The sequence below is a fragment of the Pinus tabuliformis genome, chromosome 9 (assembly GCF_031772625.1).
Source record: "Pinus tabuliformis cultivar Carrire ecotype Pingquan chromosome 9, CPIR1, whole genome shotgun sequence".
Taxonomy (NCBI): domain Eukaryota; kingdom Viridiplantae; phylum Streptophyta; class Pinopsida; order Pinales; family Pinaceae; genus Pinus; species Pinus tabuliformis.
Genome location: NC_142307.1, coordinates 1,976,251,375 through 1,976,271,955, shown reverse-complemented (window position 1 = coordinate 1,976,271,955; position 20,581 = coordinate 1,976,251,375). Strand labels below are relative to the sequence as shown.

General features: G+C 38.4%; 1 protein-coding gene across 2 annotated transcripts in view; it reads right to left on the bottom strand.

The window, feature by feature from the left end:
- Positions 1 to 1,117: 1,117 nt before the first annotated feature.
- The window catches only part of LOC149156931 (nucleolar essential protein-like protein), a 74,420-nt gene continuing 54,956 nt past the window's right edge, over positions 1,118 to 20,581 (bottom strand). For both annotated transcript variants that reach the window (XM_089438834.1, XM_089438833.1), the window contains exon 8: positions 1,118 to 1,565. In XM_089438834.1, the coding sequence (XP_089294960.1) occupies positions 1,486 to 1,565 (80 nt within the window). In that variant the 3' untranslated portion in view covers positions 1,118 to 1,485. The remainder of the gene's footprint in view (positions 1,566 to 20,581) is intronic.

The window sequence follows — 20,581 nt, the reverse complement described above, 5'->3', positions numbered from 1 at the left end:
CTCCTATGGACACTACCCACAGGTGGTGGGTAATAGGTTTGATTGCTCATTTGAATGATATAATTCCGTTGCAACTAGCAACAACAATACATTTGATATTACCTTGGCATTTCATTACAAACTCTCAATTCTTGATGTTAATGGTAAAGTGTAGGGTTGACATAATGCTCTAGGCTTTTATGATCACATTGCAATTTGATACATGTTTCGATTCTTGATGACAATTCATGGTGCATAATTGTGAGCAAGATTTCTTTTTCTGAGTACAACTTTGAATGAGCACTTGTCTTAGTCAAATGTACTTTTGAGCTTGATCCGCTATTCACACTTAAGCTAGTTTGGTATTCTTGAGAGTGGGTAGTGATTTCACCCAGGTGTTTGTCGAGTCAAGTTGGAAAATTCCCCTTTCTACACATCCATCCTAGTTGGCCTTGGCCTTTAAGAACAGCCCTCTTAAGTTAAGAAAACCTTTCTCTTAGCATTAAAGCAAGAGGCAAGGCCACCAAAATGATAGTGGGTAACTTACCTAGTAGTTGCTCCTAGGCTCTCCCGTTAGGACTTCTTCCTTAGGAGAGAGTTCGAGCAATATCACACACCACATCACATGAAGCATACCTATGCCTATGAAGCATAGAATAAACACTTTCGGAGCAGACCAAAAGCTAACATATACACCTTATACTTTCTATTACAAAAGGTAGCCCTCCATTCTATCCCACAACTGTGATTGCAAACAAATAGAATAGTTTCCACATATTAAGTTATTTGTACTGACCAGACATGAACATATTTGGCATTACATTAATTATTAATATAAATGCAAATAATATTGTAATAAGCTTACTTCACCCACATTTTCTCTTAAAACATATCACATTCTACTTCTTCTCTACCTTACGGCCATGCTTACAACCAGAAAACAAGAAGGATTGGAAAATAAAGTTATTTGAACAAGAGACATAAATAAAGTGTATTAATCCAATAACTAATGCATTAAATCTGAAACGTGAATATATGTTTACATTGTCCACTTTGACTATACAAAACAATTTGATCTAAAAAGCATTCTGTTAGCATATAACTCGGTTGGATTCTAAGCATACAGAAGCACTGTCTCTGGCAAGAAAAGCAAACATCCTCCATTAGACTTGCTAAAGATGTTTACAGAAATTATTTACTTACTCCTACAAAAATTTCCACTCATGCTCAACTGCATTGCAAATGTGGCCTATGCAACATGCAGCACTGAGGATATTCTGAAACTGCAAAACTAATACATTAATAACTAATAACGTGAATAATATTTAAATATGTTTACATTGTCCACTTTGAGTATGCAAAACAAATTCATTTAAAAAACTTTGACCTGTTAGCATACAACTGGGCTAGATTCTAATCATGGCCAGGAAGCACTGTCCCTGGCAATCAATCGAAAATCCTCCATTAGATTTGCTAAATATGTTTACAGAAATTATTTGCTCACTCCTACAATATTTTCCACTTCTGTTCAACTGCATTGCAAATGCGGCCTATGCAACATGCAGCACTGAGAGGATATTCTGAAACTGCAAAACCAAGGCCACCAAAATAACCATCAATGCTTCAAACACTACCAATACCGCAAATATAAAAAACATAATTTGGAGTACACTATATATGATGTCACAAACAAAGTAACTAGGTTATGGCATGAAACCTGAAGTCGGCCATATCTCAGATCTATGATGGCAACTGAATCACCAAGAGTGCATTTTCTACAGAATGTATTTTTCTCCAAAATAAAATTGTGTGCACAAAACTTCAGAAAAAAATAGAAAAAAAGACCAAAAAATGTGAATGGGAAAAAGGTTAGTAAACACACACACACACCTATAGAGAGAGAGAGAGAGAACAGGATTTGTTAGCCTCCATGGGACCAAGTAGGACCAATTAATCTATGGAACGTTACATCATCATACTGCTAAGCTTTTTAAAAATAAATGTCTAACTAAAAGTAAAGAGGAATACAGTCCAAAAATTCTGTGACAGAAATACATATGAATCGAAGATGGCAGATACTATAAAGTTTACCAAAGATTGAGGACTTCAATGACAAAAAATTATTCCACAAACTAATTAGATGGATATACAACATTGGTAAAGAAAAATAATTTTGGACAAACGATGATGCCCTGGATGCGAAATGTTTGGGAAAATATAACCCCAATTTCAGTGGACAGACCAAGTACGCATCTCTTGATGAAAGAATGCAAATATGCTAATCCAGGCTTATCTCCTATTGCAAGCGAAAAGGATAGTAACTTACGCAGATATTCATACAGATCCTCATGACACTCAAGGCTACAGTACAAAGCTAGTTATTAAGATAAAATAATGTGCAAATTTTTCCATGTTTGTATAGCAACAAAAGACCACTTGGCAGGTTGATATCATCGCTATGGAACAAGAAATGTTAACATCAATGTTACTTTTATCGTGTCAGTGAATATATCACTGAGAGTCTGGAATATAACTTATCAGCAATATTGGGGGAAAATAATGAAAAATATTTAAAAATATAGACAAAAAAAATCCTCGGAGAAATTAAAACAAAAACAAAAACATCTTTTTTAGCATCTAAAGCAACAACAACATCAAACACGCACATTACGACATAAATAAGAAAATAAAACTGATATATAAGAGATGTTAAGATGCTAAGTGATATATCACACATGGATGCTGAAGTTTGTTGTCTATCACAAGTCCTAAGTCCTAACCAGGCTTCTACAAAATCACATCAAAAAAATAATAAATGTATCTCATGATTCATCATCATGAGCAAAGTTATCAGGATTCAGAACTGGCACTAGTGTAATAAAAAATACATAAAATATGAAAATCATATATATACTGGAGATCCATATTACACAAGCAGATCAGGGACAGAACTAGGGCCTGATCTGCTGGCTCAGATCCAGGGTATGTTGTAAATGTATTTTCCTCAGTTGGGCCATTATCCCAGGACAGGAGCCCAAATAGGTTCAGATTAGTAAGCGTCACATGTGACTGAGATTTGTTAATATTTTTGCTTCCACTGAATGATTATGTTAAAAACTTAGTTGTGCTTTTATTCAGTAGATCTGTTATAAATCTGCTAGGAACTAGTTGCCGGGTGCTAGGATCAGAATTTAACACCTAATTCTATCAATTAAACAAAATATTCTCTTAAACTTTTAAGGAAAAAAAATGGTACGGTGCTTGATGATGCAGAAAGCAAATGTGAATTAGAAAGTAGAGGATTGGAGAACTTGTGGACTCTGAAGAAGAAGAGCATGTGCAGGTAAGACAGAAGAAACATATGGATGTTGAGCCAGTGGCACAAGCTGATTTTGAGCATGGATTTAGAACCATTATGCAGGAGAGATTAAAATCTCTAAAATCAGAATCATGGAAACATCCTATGCTAAACATGGTGATTCTCACGAGGCTTTTTGGAGGATCCAAATAGCACAGTCGAATAACTGAGATAGAAAGTAGTGGAAACAATGTCCTTTTCATGTTCTTGTTAAAAAGGGTAACAAGCAGCAAAACCAGCAATGGTATGTTCCACAGGGTTGTTCTCCTGTGCAAAGTACAAAACAGAAAGAAGAAGCCAAATTTGGAGAGAAATAGGACATCAACAGTCTGGTTCTTGAATACAATGAGTGGGAGCAAGAGGATTTACCCATTGCTGCAGCAAAACCAATTCATTGGTCTCCAGCAAATCCAGAGTTATCGATACAGAACAAAGGAATACCAATATTCATCCGAATAAAGCCTCCAAATAGCTGGATGCCTGAACAGGGAGACTATTTCTTTTCAGACAGAGTGCCGAACTGTTCAGGGATAGTTTCTTGTTGCAAGGTCATGGTATTTGAAGGGAGCTATTCTCGTAATTAAGTAAGAGAGAAGTTTTCACTCTTTGATGGAGGCATCTATGATCTAGCATTTAAGGTAGTTTAAAATGACCAAAGGAGGATGCATTGTGCAGTGGTGGACACCCATCCCTTCAAGAATTTTGTGTGTCTGTGTGTGTGTGTATCTTGAGGCAACTTTGGAAGGATATGTATCCACTTTAAAGAAGTATCTTGAAAAGAAGGTCAGCTCTGTTGACCTCATATATTGATTACTGAAGCAGGCCTGAGGAGCCGACCCCTTTCATTGGGTATCATTTGAGGCTTTTGGTGGTTAAACGAGGCAGTTTGGATCCCCTCTAGTATACATGGAAGCCACTCTTATCTTTTAGAATGGTTATTGACATTAAAAAGAACCTTTCTTGGATATGCAGCATATGCTTTAAAAGGTGGGGGCTCGTGTGCCCACTATGGAAGGATCAATGAGGACTTGATTGGAGGAGGGAACAATGTTGAAGGGCCTTTGGAGTATGGATGTTGTGTGTTGAAGCTCTTCTTTTACCCATTCATGGAGGTGTCCCTCTCTTTGGGGGGGTTTCAGTGTAGATTAGTATACATGTCACTTGAGAAGCCCTTCCTTTTGTATTTTGAAATTAATCAACTAGAAAAGCGGACCTTTTGCCCCTCCATAAGCTAGATTAGGGGCCTTTACTCAAGAAAATAATATTGAATGTAAAAGGAAGTTGAAGATTTCCCTACAAACAGAGATGCACTTCCTCTCATTTTCTCATGGTTGGATTGGGAAAGAAATCCCTTAGCAAAGTCTGAAATTTTGTTGGAGACTTTGGCTTGGATTTGGTTCTATGGATGGAATGCTAATGCACCTCATTGAGAACTTATTTTGTGGATGAATTTTGCAATTTCTTGATGATTCAAGGCTAAAGTTTATGAATGAGCAGTGATTTCTTTAGTAGGTGATCTCTCTAAGTCTTGCAGATTTATTTATTGAATGTATTATGTGCAAATGTGTTTATCTATTGGTGAGTGTGCATTCTCTTTATATTGTTCTTGGATAGATCCTATCTAGTAAACCCTAGAAAGAATTCTAGTGGAGAACCTTCTCTTGAAGTTATATCTTGGAGCTTGTAAAAAATAAGAGGATCTACTAGGGTTTACTAGTGGACAACTCTAGTCATCACCCTTAGTATATTCATAACTTCTCAAGGGAGACCTGGTTGACCCCATATGTCCAATGAAAAGACACTAGTCTTTGATCCTCCCATCAACTTTCATAATCTAAAATTCTATCAAAACCGTTTTGCTAGGTTTACTCTTCATGCTACTTTGAAACTCATTGCTTGAAATCCTAGCAATCTTAACCTAGGGATACCTTCCTTCAATCAGAGGAGAGCTGGCATGAAGTGAGTAGAGGCTTGGAAGAGGCTTGGTGAGGTGACAATGGCCCCCTCTTGAGTTGCACGTGTATTGCACTTGAACTTTCAGACATCATCTCAAGAAGTGCGAGTTTGTGTGATAACAAGTCACACAAAAAAGGAATAATCATTGTTTTCAAGCCACCATCAATGGAACGAACTAGGGCTTGCAATTAATGGGCCTATTTCTTTTGTCTAAATAAGGCATTATAAGAGTGAGCTAGTCTATACTCACTAGACACTATTGAAAGTATAGAAATATTTTTGATTCAAAGGGAATGAAAAAAACTCGCCCTCCCTAAGAGTCTCGTTGTTTAGGCCCCTCCAAATTAATAGGGGACAAGGCATTACAAGTAAGTCGATTGTAGTGAAGGATAAAGTTCCTAGCCATTGTTTATGTTAACATTTCACCCTAGACATTGATTAGATGTCACTAATGAAGTTTAAAGGAAACATCCCATGAGTTTGCTCCATCTTTTAAAGAACAATGTAAAACAAATGTGACCCTACAAATTAGGCATGTTCTTACACTTTGGCATATTTCCTTCAAAACACAAGCACTACAAACTACATAACGACCACCATCCCTTACATACAAGGACATGTTGCACATCTTGCAAAAATTCAAAGGCTAAAAGTCGTAGCATTCATAATAAGTTGGGTGGTTGAAACAGAAGGATTTTCTTCGATATTTTCATTAAATTTTCATCCAAAGTTGTGGGTAACACCTAATAATTATATTACTACATTCATTCTCTTCAATTTTGAGAGTTCCACAGATTTCATATAGATCATTTTATATTTTGACATTTAATATACAAATGAGATTTTTATTTATTTGTTAACATTATTTATAGTTTTTTTTTCAATAATTTAATATTTAGAAAACTTTAATTTTTTCTAATTTTTTTAATTTTCAAAAATTGGCAATTTTTTTTGTTTCCAAGATCTTTTTTATTTAATTCATTTTTTTTGGGTTGGTGGGGAGTGTTTCGCTTTTCCATGGCATCCCTGTTTCACCAAGAATCAAGATCATCCTCTTGATCCACTTCATGCAATGTTATACACTCCTCTTGAGTCATTGCCTCATAAGGTTCAACACCTAAATAACCCACCTTGAGCAATGGAAGCATCTCCTAGTCCATCCAGTTAAAGTTGTACCCTATTAAAGTTGTTACTTGACTCTCCACAACCAAATAGGACGAGGAATCAACCTCATCCAAGAATATGGGATCTACAATAGAATGTGTTGTTCAACCAACTGGGCTTTAACCAAATATTGTATTGCACAGACCAAATTTAACCTGTTAACACCATTTTAGCAAGGACTAGCTTATTTAGAGAAATGGGAAACATCTATTCTGATATTGGTTTCATTAGCGTGAACTGGACATCTTCATCAACTCCTAATCAATAGTTGGCAATGATACAAGGAAGTGATCATGCAGCAAATGAACTTGCTCAATACATTGTTTCAACATGTGGTATGAATGATGTAATAGGACCAATTTGCATCAAGGAACGACCTAGTGCAAAGATGCAATCCAGAAAAGACGCAAAGGTTGTCAGAATTTTGAAGGAGACATATGCATGTCAAAGCACTACTGAAAAAGCATGAAGCAACATTTGCACACACTGGCAAAGGCTCTGTTGGAGAATGAAACATTGAACGTTCAAGAGATAGAAAGAATATTAAATCCTCAGATTGGATGCTTCTGTGGTTCATGATATAATGATTCTCCATGTGATCTTCCAGAAGATCTTAATCAATATTATATCCTTTTTAGGTCAAAGGAGATCAGCATGTGGAACCTACCATCAGCTCAGTATTTTCTATTGTATCATTTGCTTTTTTCAAAAATTACATTTCATGACTACTGAGCTATGTTTCCCATACAGTTTCATCCATCCTTTTAAAAAAGACATGCCCAAACCTGCAGAATTAGGCCACCGAGATGTTACTGTGCATCATGAGAAAATCGTACATGGATTGCGTGGTAGCTATAGCAATTCCAATTGGAGAAGAGAATGATTATAGCTTTCCAATCTCAAGAAATAGTTAAAGAGAAGGCATCACCAATTTACAGTCTCAAACATGCATTTCTCATATATTGTGGGCAGGGAGCTGAACAGTTCACAAATTTGATCCGAATTGGATCATTATATTGTTTGTCATCCATCTCAATGCATTTGGAGTGGAAAAAGTGGAGGAATCAGCTCACGAGATTGTTTTTACCGACGGGATCCAGTTTGGCGAAATGGGGTCTGAAACCTTCCAGGAGCATTTTGAGGCATCAAATGATGTTTTTTGGGGTAAAACTTTGTCGCTTTGGCGCAATATCTTTTCATGCTATTCTACACAGAGACCTTTCCAATGGCGCAAGAAGCGTGTCAATCAGAGTCCGTCTGCAAAATTTATGCCACTCAGAAGTTGACCTTCATGTTTTCACACCTATAGTTCGGGAGGATGCCGCATCAACCCCCATTATTCATGGAAAAAGGGCTAGCCACATGATTATGATGTAAAAGACTCTAGAAGAGTCTATATTGTAACTCTAGTTAAGAGTTGATGTAGTCAAACTTAACCACTAGTAGGCTATCGGATTGTGTTATAACCGGGTAATTAGTAGGAAGGGGTACTCCATTCTTTCGAGAGCATTTTATTCCATAGCTAAGCAAAGATAACCAGGAGAGATGGGAGGTAGAGCACACAGAGAGGATATGTGCACTGTAGCAACCCACAAGCCACAAGCATTACTTCTTTGTACCTACGGCTATATTTCTAGACAGAGAAAGAGAGTGAAGCAGCCTCACCTTTTAGCTAGGTTTTCTCCCGAAAGGGTTTCCCAAAGAGCAAATCTTGTGTCTTATGTGTGTGTGTGTGTGTTTATTTTGTCGTTCTCTACTTTTCTGCATAATTTTCATTCGCATGCATGCACTAATTACAGTTAAATCCACAGATCTTAAGTTTAATAAACTGTAATAGCGTAGAATTTTCATAGTTTAAATATAATATTATTCGATCTGTTGTGACAAACTATCCAGTGGAATATCCACGGCAATTTACAAATCATTTGGTATCAGAGCAGGTTTCTTTGGGTATTTGTGGATATTTGAGGGATCTAGGTCGACAGGGTCGAAAATCGTAAAACCCTAATCATGGCCGACGAATCTATAGACAAACCTCGTGATCCTGCAGAGGTGAGGTTTTCACGGATATAAACCGCAATGTAAACCTCCTCATGGTGGCCCTAAGCAATACGCAGGGGATATTTGGAAAAGATGGGGGTCCAATGCAGAGGACAAATCAGAAGGGGGATCTAGAGATTGGGAAGACACGGAGAACCAGCGAAAGAAAGAACCCGTAAAGAACAACCCAGTTCGAGTGTCGTGAATCAATCCCTGTTCAAAATGGAAGCAAAAGTCGATATCAATTCGTACCACGATGAGATTGACGCTCTCAAGTTGAACCACTGGTTGCAGCAACTAGAAGTTTATTTCAGCGTCGATCAAATCGAGTAAGGGGAAAAGATCTCATTCGCACAACTGAAATTAGAGGGCCATGCACTAACTTGGTGGGAGAGCCACACGGAAACCCTAAGGTTGGAGGGCGAACCTCCAGTGACTAAGTGGGAGGATTTCAAAACCCTCATCAACTCACAGTTTTATCCCATTGGGTACGTGGAGGACTAATGGATCTGGTGGCATTACTTCAGGCAAAAGTTGGGCCAAAGCGTGCAGGAGTACACCACAGAATTCAGAAAGATGGCTATAATGCTAGGTATCTCTCCAAAGAACCCAGATGTACTCCTCAAGTATTTGGGGGGTCTGCACCGCCATCTACGTGAGCAAGTGATGTTGTTCAAGCCCAAATCAGTGGACGAGGCTTGTGTACAAGCACAATACCTGGAGAACATAGGCCTGAAAAGAGCACAATCAAGTGGATCGAAGCAAAAGGAGCAACAGGAAGCTTCTAAGGAGGGGAAGAAGAAGCAAAAAGGGGGAAAAGATAAAAAGACGGCAGCCACAACACACCAGTACAAAGATCCTAGCAACCACTGCAACATTGATGGCCATACAGAGGAGAAGTGTTGGAAGTTGCATCCAAAGCTAAACTTGAAGAACAAGAAGAAAGATAAAAAGAAGAATCCCATGGCCACTTATTCGAGCAACCAAGTTAAAAGCAACTCGGACGTGGATGAGAAGATCGTATGTACATCAGTGCAAAAGGAGGTGAGCCTAAGTAGCCTTCAGCAACAAGAAGAGAAAGAAATGACCAAACTCTTCCATATAAAGATACAGGTCAAGAAGACAAAGATTGATGATCTGTTTGACTCGGGATCGCAGGCAAATCTCATTGCAACAGATCTGGTCAAGAAGTTGGGGCTGGAAGTTCGTGATCATCCAAACCCATATCCACTGGGATGGGTAAATAAGGATGCAAAGCTGAAGGTAACAAAACAGTGCAAAATTAGATTTGCTATCAGTGCTGATTTTATTGATGAAGTAGATCTGGATGTGGTTCCCCTTTATGTATGTGGAGTTGTGTTTGGGAGTCCATACATGTACATGCGTGATGCAATATTCATGAGGAGAGTTAATCAGTACCGGTTCATAAAGGATGGAAAATCGTTCATCATCAACGTGCACAAAGGCAAGTCGAAAATTTCATTGGTAAGTGCCAACCAAGCCAAGAAATTGATCAATTCCAGCAAGACGTAAGTTTTATTGTTTTTAAGAGAAAGTCAGCCTAAAGAGGAGTCAATAAAAAGCAAGGCATCCCTGGAGGGGTGTACTAAGAAACAGAAACAACAATTGGAGTAGTTGTTACAACCATACAAGGATGTGTTCCGAGAGCCTAAAGGGTTACCACCTAAGATAGAAGTGGAGCACAAGATCCATCTATTGCCAGACTCCCCATTGCTAAATATTGGGTTGTAAAGGCAGTCTGTTATAGAAGAAAGTGAGGTGAAGAAACAGTTACAGCAGTTGCTAGAACAGGGTGTCATTCGACCGAGTACATCACCATGGGGGTCACCCATCATCATTGTGCCAAAGAATGATGGGACTTGGCGGATGTGTATAGATTACAGGGCGTTGAATAAAATCACACTCAAGAATAGATACCCCCTGCCTAGGATAGATCTACTAGATCACTTGCAACAAGCAAAGTATTTCACCAAGTTGAGCTTGAAGTTTGGATATCACCAAGTTCGAGTCAAAGAAGAAGATACATGGAAGACCGCCTTCAAAACCAGGCAATGTTTGTATGAGTGGTTAGTTATTCCATTTGGCCTATGTAATGCACCAGCTACATTTATGAGATTAATGAGTGATATACTGCACCCTTTTATAGATTCATTTGTTATTGTCTATTTGGATGATATACTAGTATATAATGTTACCTAGGAGGAGCATATTTCACATTTGACGCAGGTGCTGGAAACATTGAAGAAACACCAATTGCTAGCAAATCTCAGGAAGTGTGAGTTTGCGCAGCAGTCTTTGGTGTATCTGGGGTCTGTGATTGGTGGAGGAGAGCTGAAAATAAATCCTTCCAAGATGGAGGCCATCATGAAATCGTCGGTGCCTACTAATGTTTTTGAGGTCAGGAGTTTCATTTGAGCAGCACAGTACCTGAGGAAATTCATAGCCTCATTTTCAGTGGTCATAGCACCATTCCACGCCATAACAACAAGTGGCAAGAGTTTCCAGTGGGGAAAAGATCAGCAGAAGGCTTTCAAGGAGTTGAAGAAGAGGATCAGTCAAGCACCAGTTCTGGCATTACCAAACTTGCAGCGGCCCTTTGAAGTGTAGACAGATGCGAGTGGGTATGCTATGGGAGTTGTCTTGATGCAAGGAGGAAGGCCCATTTGCTACCATTCTGAAGTGTTTCATGGGGCAGTTCTTAACTACCCTACCTACGATAAGGAGCTCTATTCCATGGTGCAAGCTGTGAAGAAGTGGAAGCAATATCTGATGGGAAAGGAAACTGTAATCCACATAGATCAGTAGCCGTTACAGTACTTGCAAGCCCAGAGTAAGCTACAGCAAACCGGGCATTACAAGTGGATGGGTTTTTACAGCCATTTCATTTGGTGATCAAGTATAAGAAGGGTAGCACAAACAAGTTGGTCGATATGCTTTCAAGGCCACCCACATCAAAGATTACAGCTTTGGGGACTCTTGTGCACATGGAGCCATTCACCCATGATGCATACAGAGAGGCATGTTCAGAAGATGAGGACTTCAAGGAGGTGTATCAGCAGTTGCAAAGTTAAAGTCATGTGCACGATGGCGACAGCACCGTTGACTACCATCTCCAGGATGGGTTACTCCATAGGCTAGATAAACTATGTGTTCCTAAAGGTAAGCGTTTGCAGCTGATTAAAGAGGCTCACACCTCCAAGGTTGCAGGGCACTTTGGTGTAGGAAAGACCATGGCTAACTTGCAGAGGTATGTGTATTGACCCAAGATGAAAGAGCAAGTAGCTAGGTTCATAAGAGGATGCATGCTTTGTTGTACCAGCAAGCCTAGCAACAAGAAATAGGGTCTATATCATCCCTTACCTGTACCTACTCGTCCTTGGGAAAGCATTTCCATGGACTTTGTGGGAGATTTACCAACAACCAGGAAGGGACATGACTACATATTCGTGGTAGTTGATAGGTTCAGCAAGATGTGTGTTTTGATGCCCTGTAAAAATACCATCGGCGAACAAGAAGCAACAAACTTGTTCTTTGGACAGGTTTGGGTGCACTTTGGAATACCAAGGAGCATCATTTCAGACAGGGACACAAGATTTCTCAGTGCATTCTGGATTACATTGTGGGAGAAGATGGACACAAAGTTGAAGAGATCTACAACATTCCATCCACAGCCAGATGGGTAGACAGAAATAGTCAACAGGACTTTGGTGCAACTTCTAAGGGGATACAACCAGAATCATTTGAAGAAACGGGATGAAAATCTAGTATATATACAACATTCTTATAACAGATTAATCCACACTTCTACAGGAAAGTCCCCATTTGAGACTTGTTTTGGATATTTGCCAACTTCACCTTTGGATATTGCATATGGGCAGCAAGGAGGAGTGAGGGAAGATCTTATAGGAGATGCATTGCAGACTGAAAAATTATAGAGGAGATCAGGCAGATGCATCTACAGGTACCAGGAACACTGCAGAAGTCGCAAGAGAAGTATAAGACTAGGCATGATCAACACAAAACAGAGAAATCATTCAAGGTGGCAGACAGCATATGACCACAGTTGAACAAGGAGCAGCTGCATGGGCCTGCTAAGAAAATCAGGGCTTTAAGGTATGGTCCCTTTGAGATACTGGAAAAGGTGGGTGATAATGCCTATCGACTCAGTTTATCACCATATATGCGCATTTACGTAGTTGTGAATGAAGAGAATTTGAAACTCTATGAGCCTTCCATGCTAGATCAGGAAGAGGAACAGATCCTACCTTCTATGGAGGATTTGGCATCAGACGCTTAGGCAAAGTTGACAGAAGATACAGTTTTGCAGAAGAGGTCCAGAACTACAAGACAGGGGCAGCATGACCTTTGGCAGATTGGGTTGAAGGGACAACTTCCAGGCAAAGCTAAATGGTACACTAGAGAGAAGGTGGAGGAAAAATTTCCTCACCTCATTCAGTAAAAGCTTTTGGGGACCAAAAGCCTCCCAAAATGGGGAGGTGTAATCCGAATTGAATCATTATATTATTTTTCATCCATCATGATGCATTTGGAGTGGAAAAAGTGGAGGAATCAGCTCACGGGACTGTATTTATCGACGGGACCCAGTTTGCCGGAACAAGGTCTGAAACGTTTTTTAGGGGTAAAACTTTGTCGCTTTAGCACAACACCTTTTCATGTTATTTTACACACAGAGCCAACCCCCATTATTCATGGAAAAGGGGCTATCATGTGTTTGTGATGTAAAAGACTCTAGAAGAGTCTATTTTGTAACTCTAGTTAAGAGTTGATGTAGTCAGCAGAATTAACCACTAGTAGGTTATTGAGCTGTGTTATAACCATGCCACTAGGAAGAAGAGGCATGCCATTCTTTTGAGAGCATTTTGTTCCATAGTTGAGCAAAGATAGTCAGGAGAGATAGGAGGTAGAGCACACAAAGAGGATCTATGCACTGTAGCAGCCCACGAGCCACAGACATTACTTCTTTGTACCTACAGCCATATTTCCAGACAGAGAAAGAGACCGAAGCAACCTCACCTTCTAGCTAGGTTTTCTCCCGAAAGGGTTTCCCAGAGAGCATATCTTGTGTCTTATGTGTGTGAGCTTATTTTTTCGTTCTCTACATTTCTACATAATTTCCATTTCCATGCATGCATCAATTACAGTAAAATCTACAGATCTAGAATTTTAATAAAACTGTAATAGCATAAAAATGTGGTATTTTAATATATTATTATCAGACCTATTGTGACGAACTGTCCAATGGAATATCCACGACAATTATGAATCACTTCCCCCTAAGCATCTAGATTCATTCTCCCAAGGAAGCCTAAAGGCCTATATATACTGGTCATCTCATAAGTAGTGTAAAAATGCGGTATTTTAATATATTATTATCAGATATGTTGTGACGAACTGTCCAATGGAATATCCACAGCAATTTACAGATCACTTCCCCCTAAGCATATAGATTCATTCTCCCGAGGAGGCCTAAAGGCCTATATATATTAGTCATCTCATAAGGTCAGGCTAGTTAGAATCTGAGATAGAGTGTCCTTATTATAGTCATAGAGCTTTGTTTTGTGAGAACTTAGAAGCTAGAGAAGACCAAGCTAAAGGAGAGGCCCCTCGTGTCATGGAGGTATAATCACTTATGTATTCCATTTTTCTATATGTAGAAATTTCTGTTTTCCCACCCCGGTTTTCAGTTTCACCTTATTTCTCCCATGTAGTTAAATGCCCTTTCCCATAACCATACATTTAACAAGCTGAAAAAATAAATATTGCCTGAAAACACAAATTCTGGAAATTTTACAGAATGTTGTAAATTGCAGAAATAAAAATCAGCAGTAATAAATAACCATTAAAACACATTTAAACACTGAGATTTTTGGTCAACTTGACCCTGGAAAAACCCCCTACAACTCTTGGGGAAAACCAGTTTGAGAGCTCTTCTTTATTTCTGAAAATTGCCTTTTACAGTTAGAAATATTCAGCGAAAAATCAGCAAGCAAATTTACAACTTATCTTTTTTCCCATGCCTCACAGCAAACTAGAAATTACAACAAACAGGACAGCAATAAATGTTGTACGGCCTCCTCAATTTTCATGCCCACTTTCAGCATTAAATGCTGATGTACGGCCAGCATTAAATGCGTTGTACGGACTGCAATAAATGCATTGTACCACCCTCGTTTTGCGTGCAGAAAAATCAGCAAACTGCTCCTCAATTTTTGTGCAAGCCACTCCTCGAAAATCGTGCCAAAATCTGCCTTTCACTGTGTGTTGAATCAGCTGTACAAATCTGCTCAACTGCTGCCTTGGAATGTGTGCCAAGTTGCTGTCTCCTTCTCCTCCCTGCTCAGAAATATCTCTTGCTCTCTTGCTCTCCTTCTCCCAATCTGCTCATGAAATAATGAATGACCTTTTCCTCATTTTCCTCCTTTAATCGTGATCCAAGTGACTTTTGGGTGATCCAAGTGACTTTGGGTGATCCCTAAATCCAATGGCTGAAATAGATTGAGATCTAAAGCTGAGATTAAATGCTCATTTAAATCTCACTTTTTATTTTTTAATTCACCCCACTTTAATAAAGACCCACTTAGTCATTTATTTCCAAAGTCACTTTTCCTTTCTAATTTTTTCATTGACTTTATAAAAGTCACTTTAAAATTAGACTTAATAACTTTTATCACTTAAAGTCACTTTTAAATTAGATTTAACTTTATAAAAATTATAAAGTTACTTTAGGAGAAAAATTAAATTCTTTTGGACACTTTTCCCTAGGCCAAAGATCAAAGCCTTAAGGAACCACCTGTCCTCCGATACCAAATTTCAACACTATAATGTAATATTGATTCCCTTTCCTTTGTATTGTTGGTATTCCTGGTATATACATGTTGTTCATGTTATTTTAATGTTGGTTTATCAAATGTATATCATGCTAACTTGATCTTGCAGGAAGGGTTTTGGGTGTTTGTTTGTTGGTTGCATATATGCAGGGGCTTAGAGACTAGGAGGTTTAGCATCCGCCAAGTTTGTTGCGTCGACTGAATGATGTGATCTCATTTGGAAGGTGTGGTCTATCATCATCTTCTTGTATGATATATTACGGATTGCGTGATATATTGATTGTCATGGAATCTCTTTGCATAGATATTGCAAACACATTTGTCCGGTGATCCCTGGGCAATAATCACAGAGTAACAACTACTTGTGGCTGTGTGATTTCTGCTACAACAATCATACCTCTAAGTCTTGTTGGAGAAACCTCCCTTCGAATAATATCCAACCACAAAACAACAGGAGAGAAGTCACTGAGGTGACAGTGGTGGTGGGTTACATTATTGTCCTAGACCTAGAATGCCTAATGAGGCTTTGCAATAGGCTACTAGATTTTGCGATAACATTTCCAAAAGACTCCAATAGTAACCCAATGCCCATTTTACCCCCCTCGCCTTTGACCATCAGACTCAGGAGTCCTTGACAACATCGACCTCACTGTTTGACCTCTCTCGCTTTCTTGACAAGATCTTGAGTTGGGTTGCCTATTTTCCAGTCTTGGACAAGCTCACTTGTTGTTTTCTATAATCGTACCTTTGTCACAATTTTATACATATATTTTGATGTTATATTATTTATGTAGATTTCTTTCTTTGTATTATTATTGGCATTTTCTAGGAGTCACATTGGCACTCCCACAATGTATTCATATTGGTTGTATTGTTCAATCCCATTGACCTACTTTTGTCATTTGTCAAACAATAATAAAGTTCTCTTATCTTCTATGAGATAATAAAGGCCATTTATAATGACAATATAAACTTTGAAAATCACATCCACTAGATGTACTTTAGGCCATCACAAAATACAAATATATTCGAGATCAAAGTGTTTCTACATTGTTACTATACAAAAAACCGTTTTTGTTAAAAATAAGTTGGTTAATATACAATCAATTGTTGTCGTTCTCATGATGTCTCATTCTGACTTACATTGCTACCACCCCAACTTACCAACTATACTTGTAGGCACAACTTATGCACAAAGCAACAATGAGGAGTATGCATCTTGGTGCTCAAAGTTAAGTTGATATCACGCAATCATAATTAGCTATAGATATAGAACTATGCATGTCATATACTTCAATAAACATGCACCAAGCACATATTTCATTCAATATTATCCACCATGCGCAATAAAACAAATGGACACATTTACATTAAGAAGTATAGGGACTAGATTGTCAACTGACGAAGAACTAGGTCAGTCAATCCACATTATTGAGTAGTTGAAGTGAGTATTGAAGACAAATATCATAATCATAATATTTGTTAAAAAAATTCTTATTGTTGATTTTCCAGTACAATAGATACAAGTACTTTATTTATGAACTATGATAATTACTTCCAATAATGTAGATGTTATTTAGCACTTCAAGATGATCATTATGTAATTATACTTCAAAAATTCAACTACGTAGACAATAACACAATAGAGATCACAATGCACAAAGAGACAACAAGATTTTACCCTAGAAAAACCCACTGGGGGGAAAACCCAACCAACCTTTTCCTTAGAGAATCAATGTAACAAGAGAAACATCATAGTCAAACTAACTAGCAAGATGACAACCACAACATACCAAGTCGAACTTCCCAAATTACTTCAAGGAGCCTCTCAACCAACTTGCTCTTGGTCTGCACTAGGGCCGAATTTCGGCCTCTCCTTTGCCTCAGATTTTCGGACCTTTACCACGGAAATTTTAGACCTTCAATCGCACATGTGAGGGAAGCAGAAGGACACACGTGCAAGAAACTTCTTCTTGAAGTTGGCTTCTTTTTCTCCTTCAACTTGGCCTTCCTTTCCTTCATCCTCCTTCGCTATATCAAATCAAAAATATGCTTAATGAGATGCTATGTAAATGTCGTGGATTAAAGACAAGTGGTCTCTATATATATATATATATGTTGGAGGGGGTCGAATAGATGTCTCTTGGGCAAGGCTGACTTCATCACTTAGAGGTTGTCTTGGGCATCTTTGTTGGATGGTATTGTCATTAATGCAACCCATGGAGTTGGTTGGGCTTGATTTTGACTAAAAACAGCAGCCATTGATGTCAAATAGTTAATGAACGTTTCCTAATAATTGTTGGATTACATCAAGTTGGCAACTCCACTATTGAATGGTTGAAAACCCATGTCCTAGGGATTGGGCTCCCTGGATTGAGGATGTACCCTGACTTTGTCGAGGGTTTTTGAAGGGTCAAACCATTGATTTCGGGTTGGATATCTAGGTCATTAGATTCTCCTCGAAGAGATGTTTTTGCTGGTATGTGGTACGCCCCGTGGTTCATCCTAGTTTGAGAGAAAATTGGGTTTGAAGTTGAAGACCTAGTTTTGTGGGCTAAAACCCCAGGGGGTAGTAACATGACACCCTATTCACCTACAGTTGTCAATATATGACAATGATTATCACCGTAATCTCATTGTGTATATTTGGAATAACTTCAAGAACCAAAGGCAATAAACCAATCACTGACTTCACAACCTTGGTAGGACCATATGTACTAAGCCAATCATTGATTCCAAACTTTAAATAGGGTTCTTAAGTGTTAGTTACTATTATTTATTAATTATTAAAGGGTGCTTATTGATTTTTGACATAACATTAATTTAGGAAGTATATTAATTTAGGGAGTGTCACGTAGTGTTCTAAAATAACAAAAACTTCCTATTTAAAGAGTCTAATTCGTCACCATAAGGGCAGTTTTCCTTTGCTTAGAGCCTAAGACAATTAATAAACTATTATCATTTATTAAACCATGTTATTAAAATATTTAAAAGGAATCTAAAGACCTCCAACATCTAACTTAAAAGCCCTTAACTAAGCCTAATCAAACACTATAAAAGGAGATCTAATGCACTCAACAACTAACTCACATTTAGCTCTGAAATTCTATATGATTTTCAGCATACCTGAAGTAGAACAGCGAAGAATATCTAGGGCAGCGAAAGCTTGGTTAATTTTCTGATTAGACTCCAAGTATCTTTCCTCCACTTGGCTTTCAAGGTATGTGTTTGCATTGACTATTTGATGATCTTTTGAGTTTCGTTGATTATAGGTGTAGGGATTGGTCGTAGGCCTGTATAGACACAATCTTCCTTGCAGATTAAGGGCTTTGACAATTAGCCTCGGCCTTTTCTTCTAAGTGGCTAACCGCAAGTCTTTTTTTTCTCTTGCATTGGGAATGTGTTAAGTCCTCACTCCTTCAACTGCAACTAGACCCATAACAAAGCAAACCAACAAATATCAATTATAATCCTGTAGTTTGCTCGGCCAAGGGTTTCCTCGGGAAACAGGCCTAAAGGATTCACCTTTTTATTGAGCAGTTTCTAGGTCTATTAGCATAATGACCTCGTATTTGGATCATTGCTAGTAGTAGCATACCTTGACATGGTTTTGTGTTAATGTGACAACTATAATGCATGAAGCAACATCACCTTTGGACTATATTGCAGTATAGGATATTGAGCTATGCAAATATGATTGATTGAATTGATGCCTTGCCATGACAAACTAGTTTGACTTTGACTGCTACAGAATTGACAAATGATGTAATTATGGGAATGCAACCGATCCAAATCATTGACCTGACACCTTGACTGTTTTAACAAGTAATGAGAGCAACATACATCTTGAACTTGACATAAGAAACTGTGACTTGAAGACAAATGCTAGCTTAACATAGTGACCATTCTATATGACAATAATGAATTGCAATTGTCTTGACTTAACTTTGATAGTGACAGCAATATATGGACAGCAAGGTAGTTGTGAACAATTCTTATGATTGTCTCAACAGTGAGATTATAATCTCTTATACAGTGAGAAGGTAATCTACAGCAAGTGACATATTGATGTTGATATAATATCTAGACCATGACTTGACACATCAATGAAACTATTACATAATTTTGACATGACTATCTACTTGACAGTTTTGTACAATGACCTTGACTAATGTACAGTTAGAGTTTTATTGGCATTGGTCCATTAACTTATGTCAGCATGCATTGATGTGACAACTAGAATATTGAATGCAACAGCTAAGCACCTAATGAACTTGACTGGCAACATGACAGTTGACATTATTCAGTGATAAGGTGATCTACAACATGTGACAGATCTTGATTTTGACTTAAACACAATTACATGACCTTGACAGTTGCTTGATACCTTAACCTTAATTTAATTCTTTTGAATAAGACTTAACTATGACACATGGTTTGGAACAGTGAGTTTACATCTAGTTGACAAGTGTCTTTGACTATACTTGACTAAGACATTATATGACAATGTTGCATTATTATTGAGTTGACACCTTGACTTTGACTTGACCTGTAGATTGAGGTACTTACACCTATGACAATGATGACCTAGAGAGAGTGTACAAGTTACACAACTGTAACTTTGTAGAACAGCAGGTCTTGAAGGCATTCTCATCCAATTGTACAAGCATATTGATGTAAAGATGGATAGCAGGGCTTGACCAGCTGAGCAGCAGTGTTTACACGTATGCTAGTAGCTCTCCAAGGGCAGAGTTTGAGAGCATTGGTAGCAGGTCATAGGGATGACCTGAGGCACCTTTGTTTGTGCCATCATTTGATAGCAGTACCAGATGGTTGCAACATTGTGAGCAGTTTGAAACAGTGAAGCAACGTGAAGTATGATTGTCTGCATATGAGCCTTGATGCTTATTCATTTGTGACGTGCAGTGGTAGCCAGCGTTGTGAGCTCTTGATGTTGAGCAGTGATCAGATGTGCAGTGATCTACGTGTGCAGTGATCTACGTGTGCAATTGAGCAGTGACAGTGATGTGTAGTTGAGCAATGACTTTGATGTGCAGCATTGTGCAGTGATCAATTTAATTGTGCAGTGGTTAGTGGCTACCAAGATTTGACAAATATACAACATCTCCTTTACAGCGTTACTATATGGATTCAAAGCACAGGGGGATCTAGTCTGAAAATTGTGAGACGTGGTCTGTTAGCGCTTCAAGGCGGC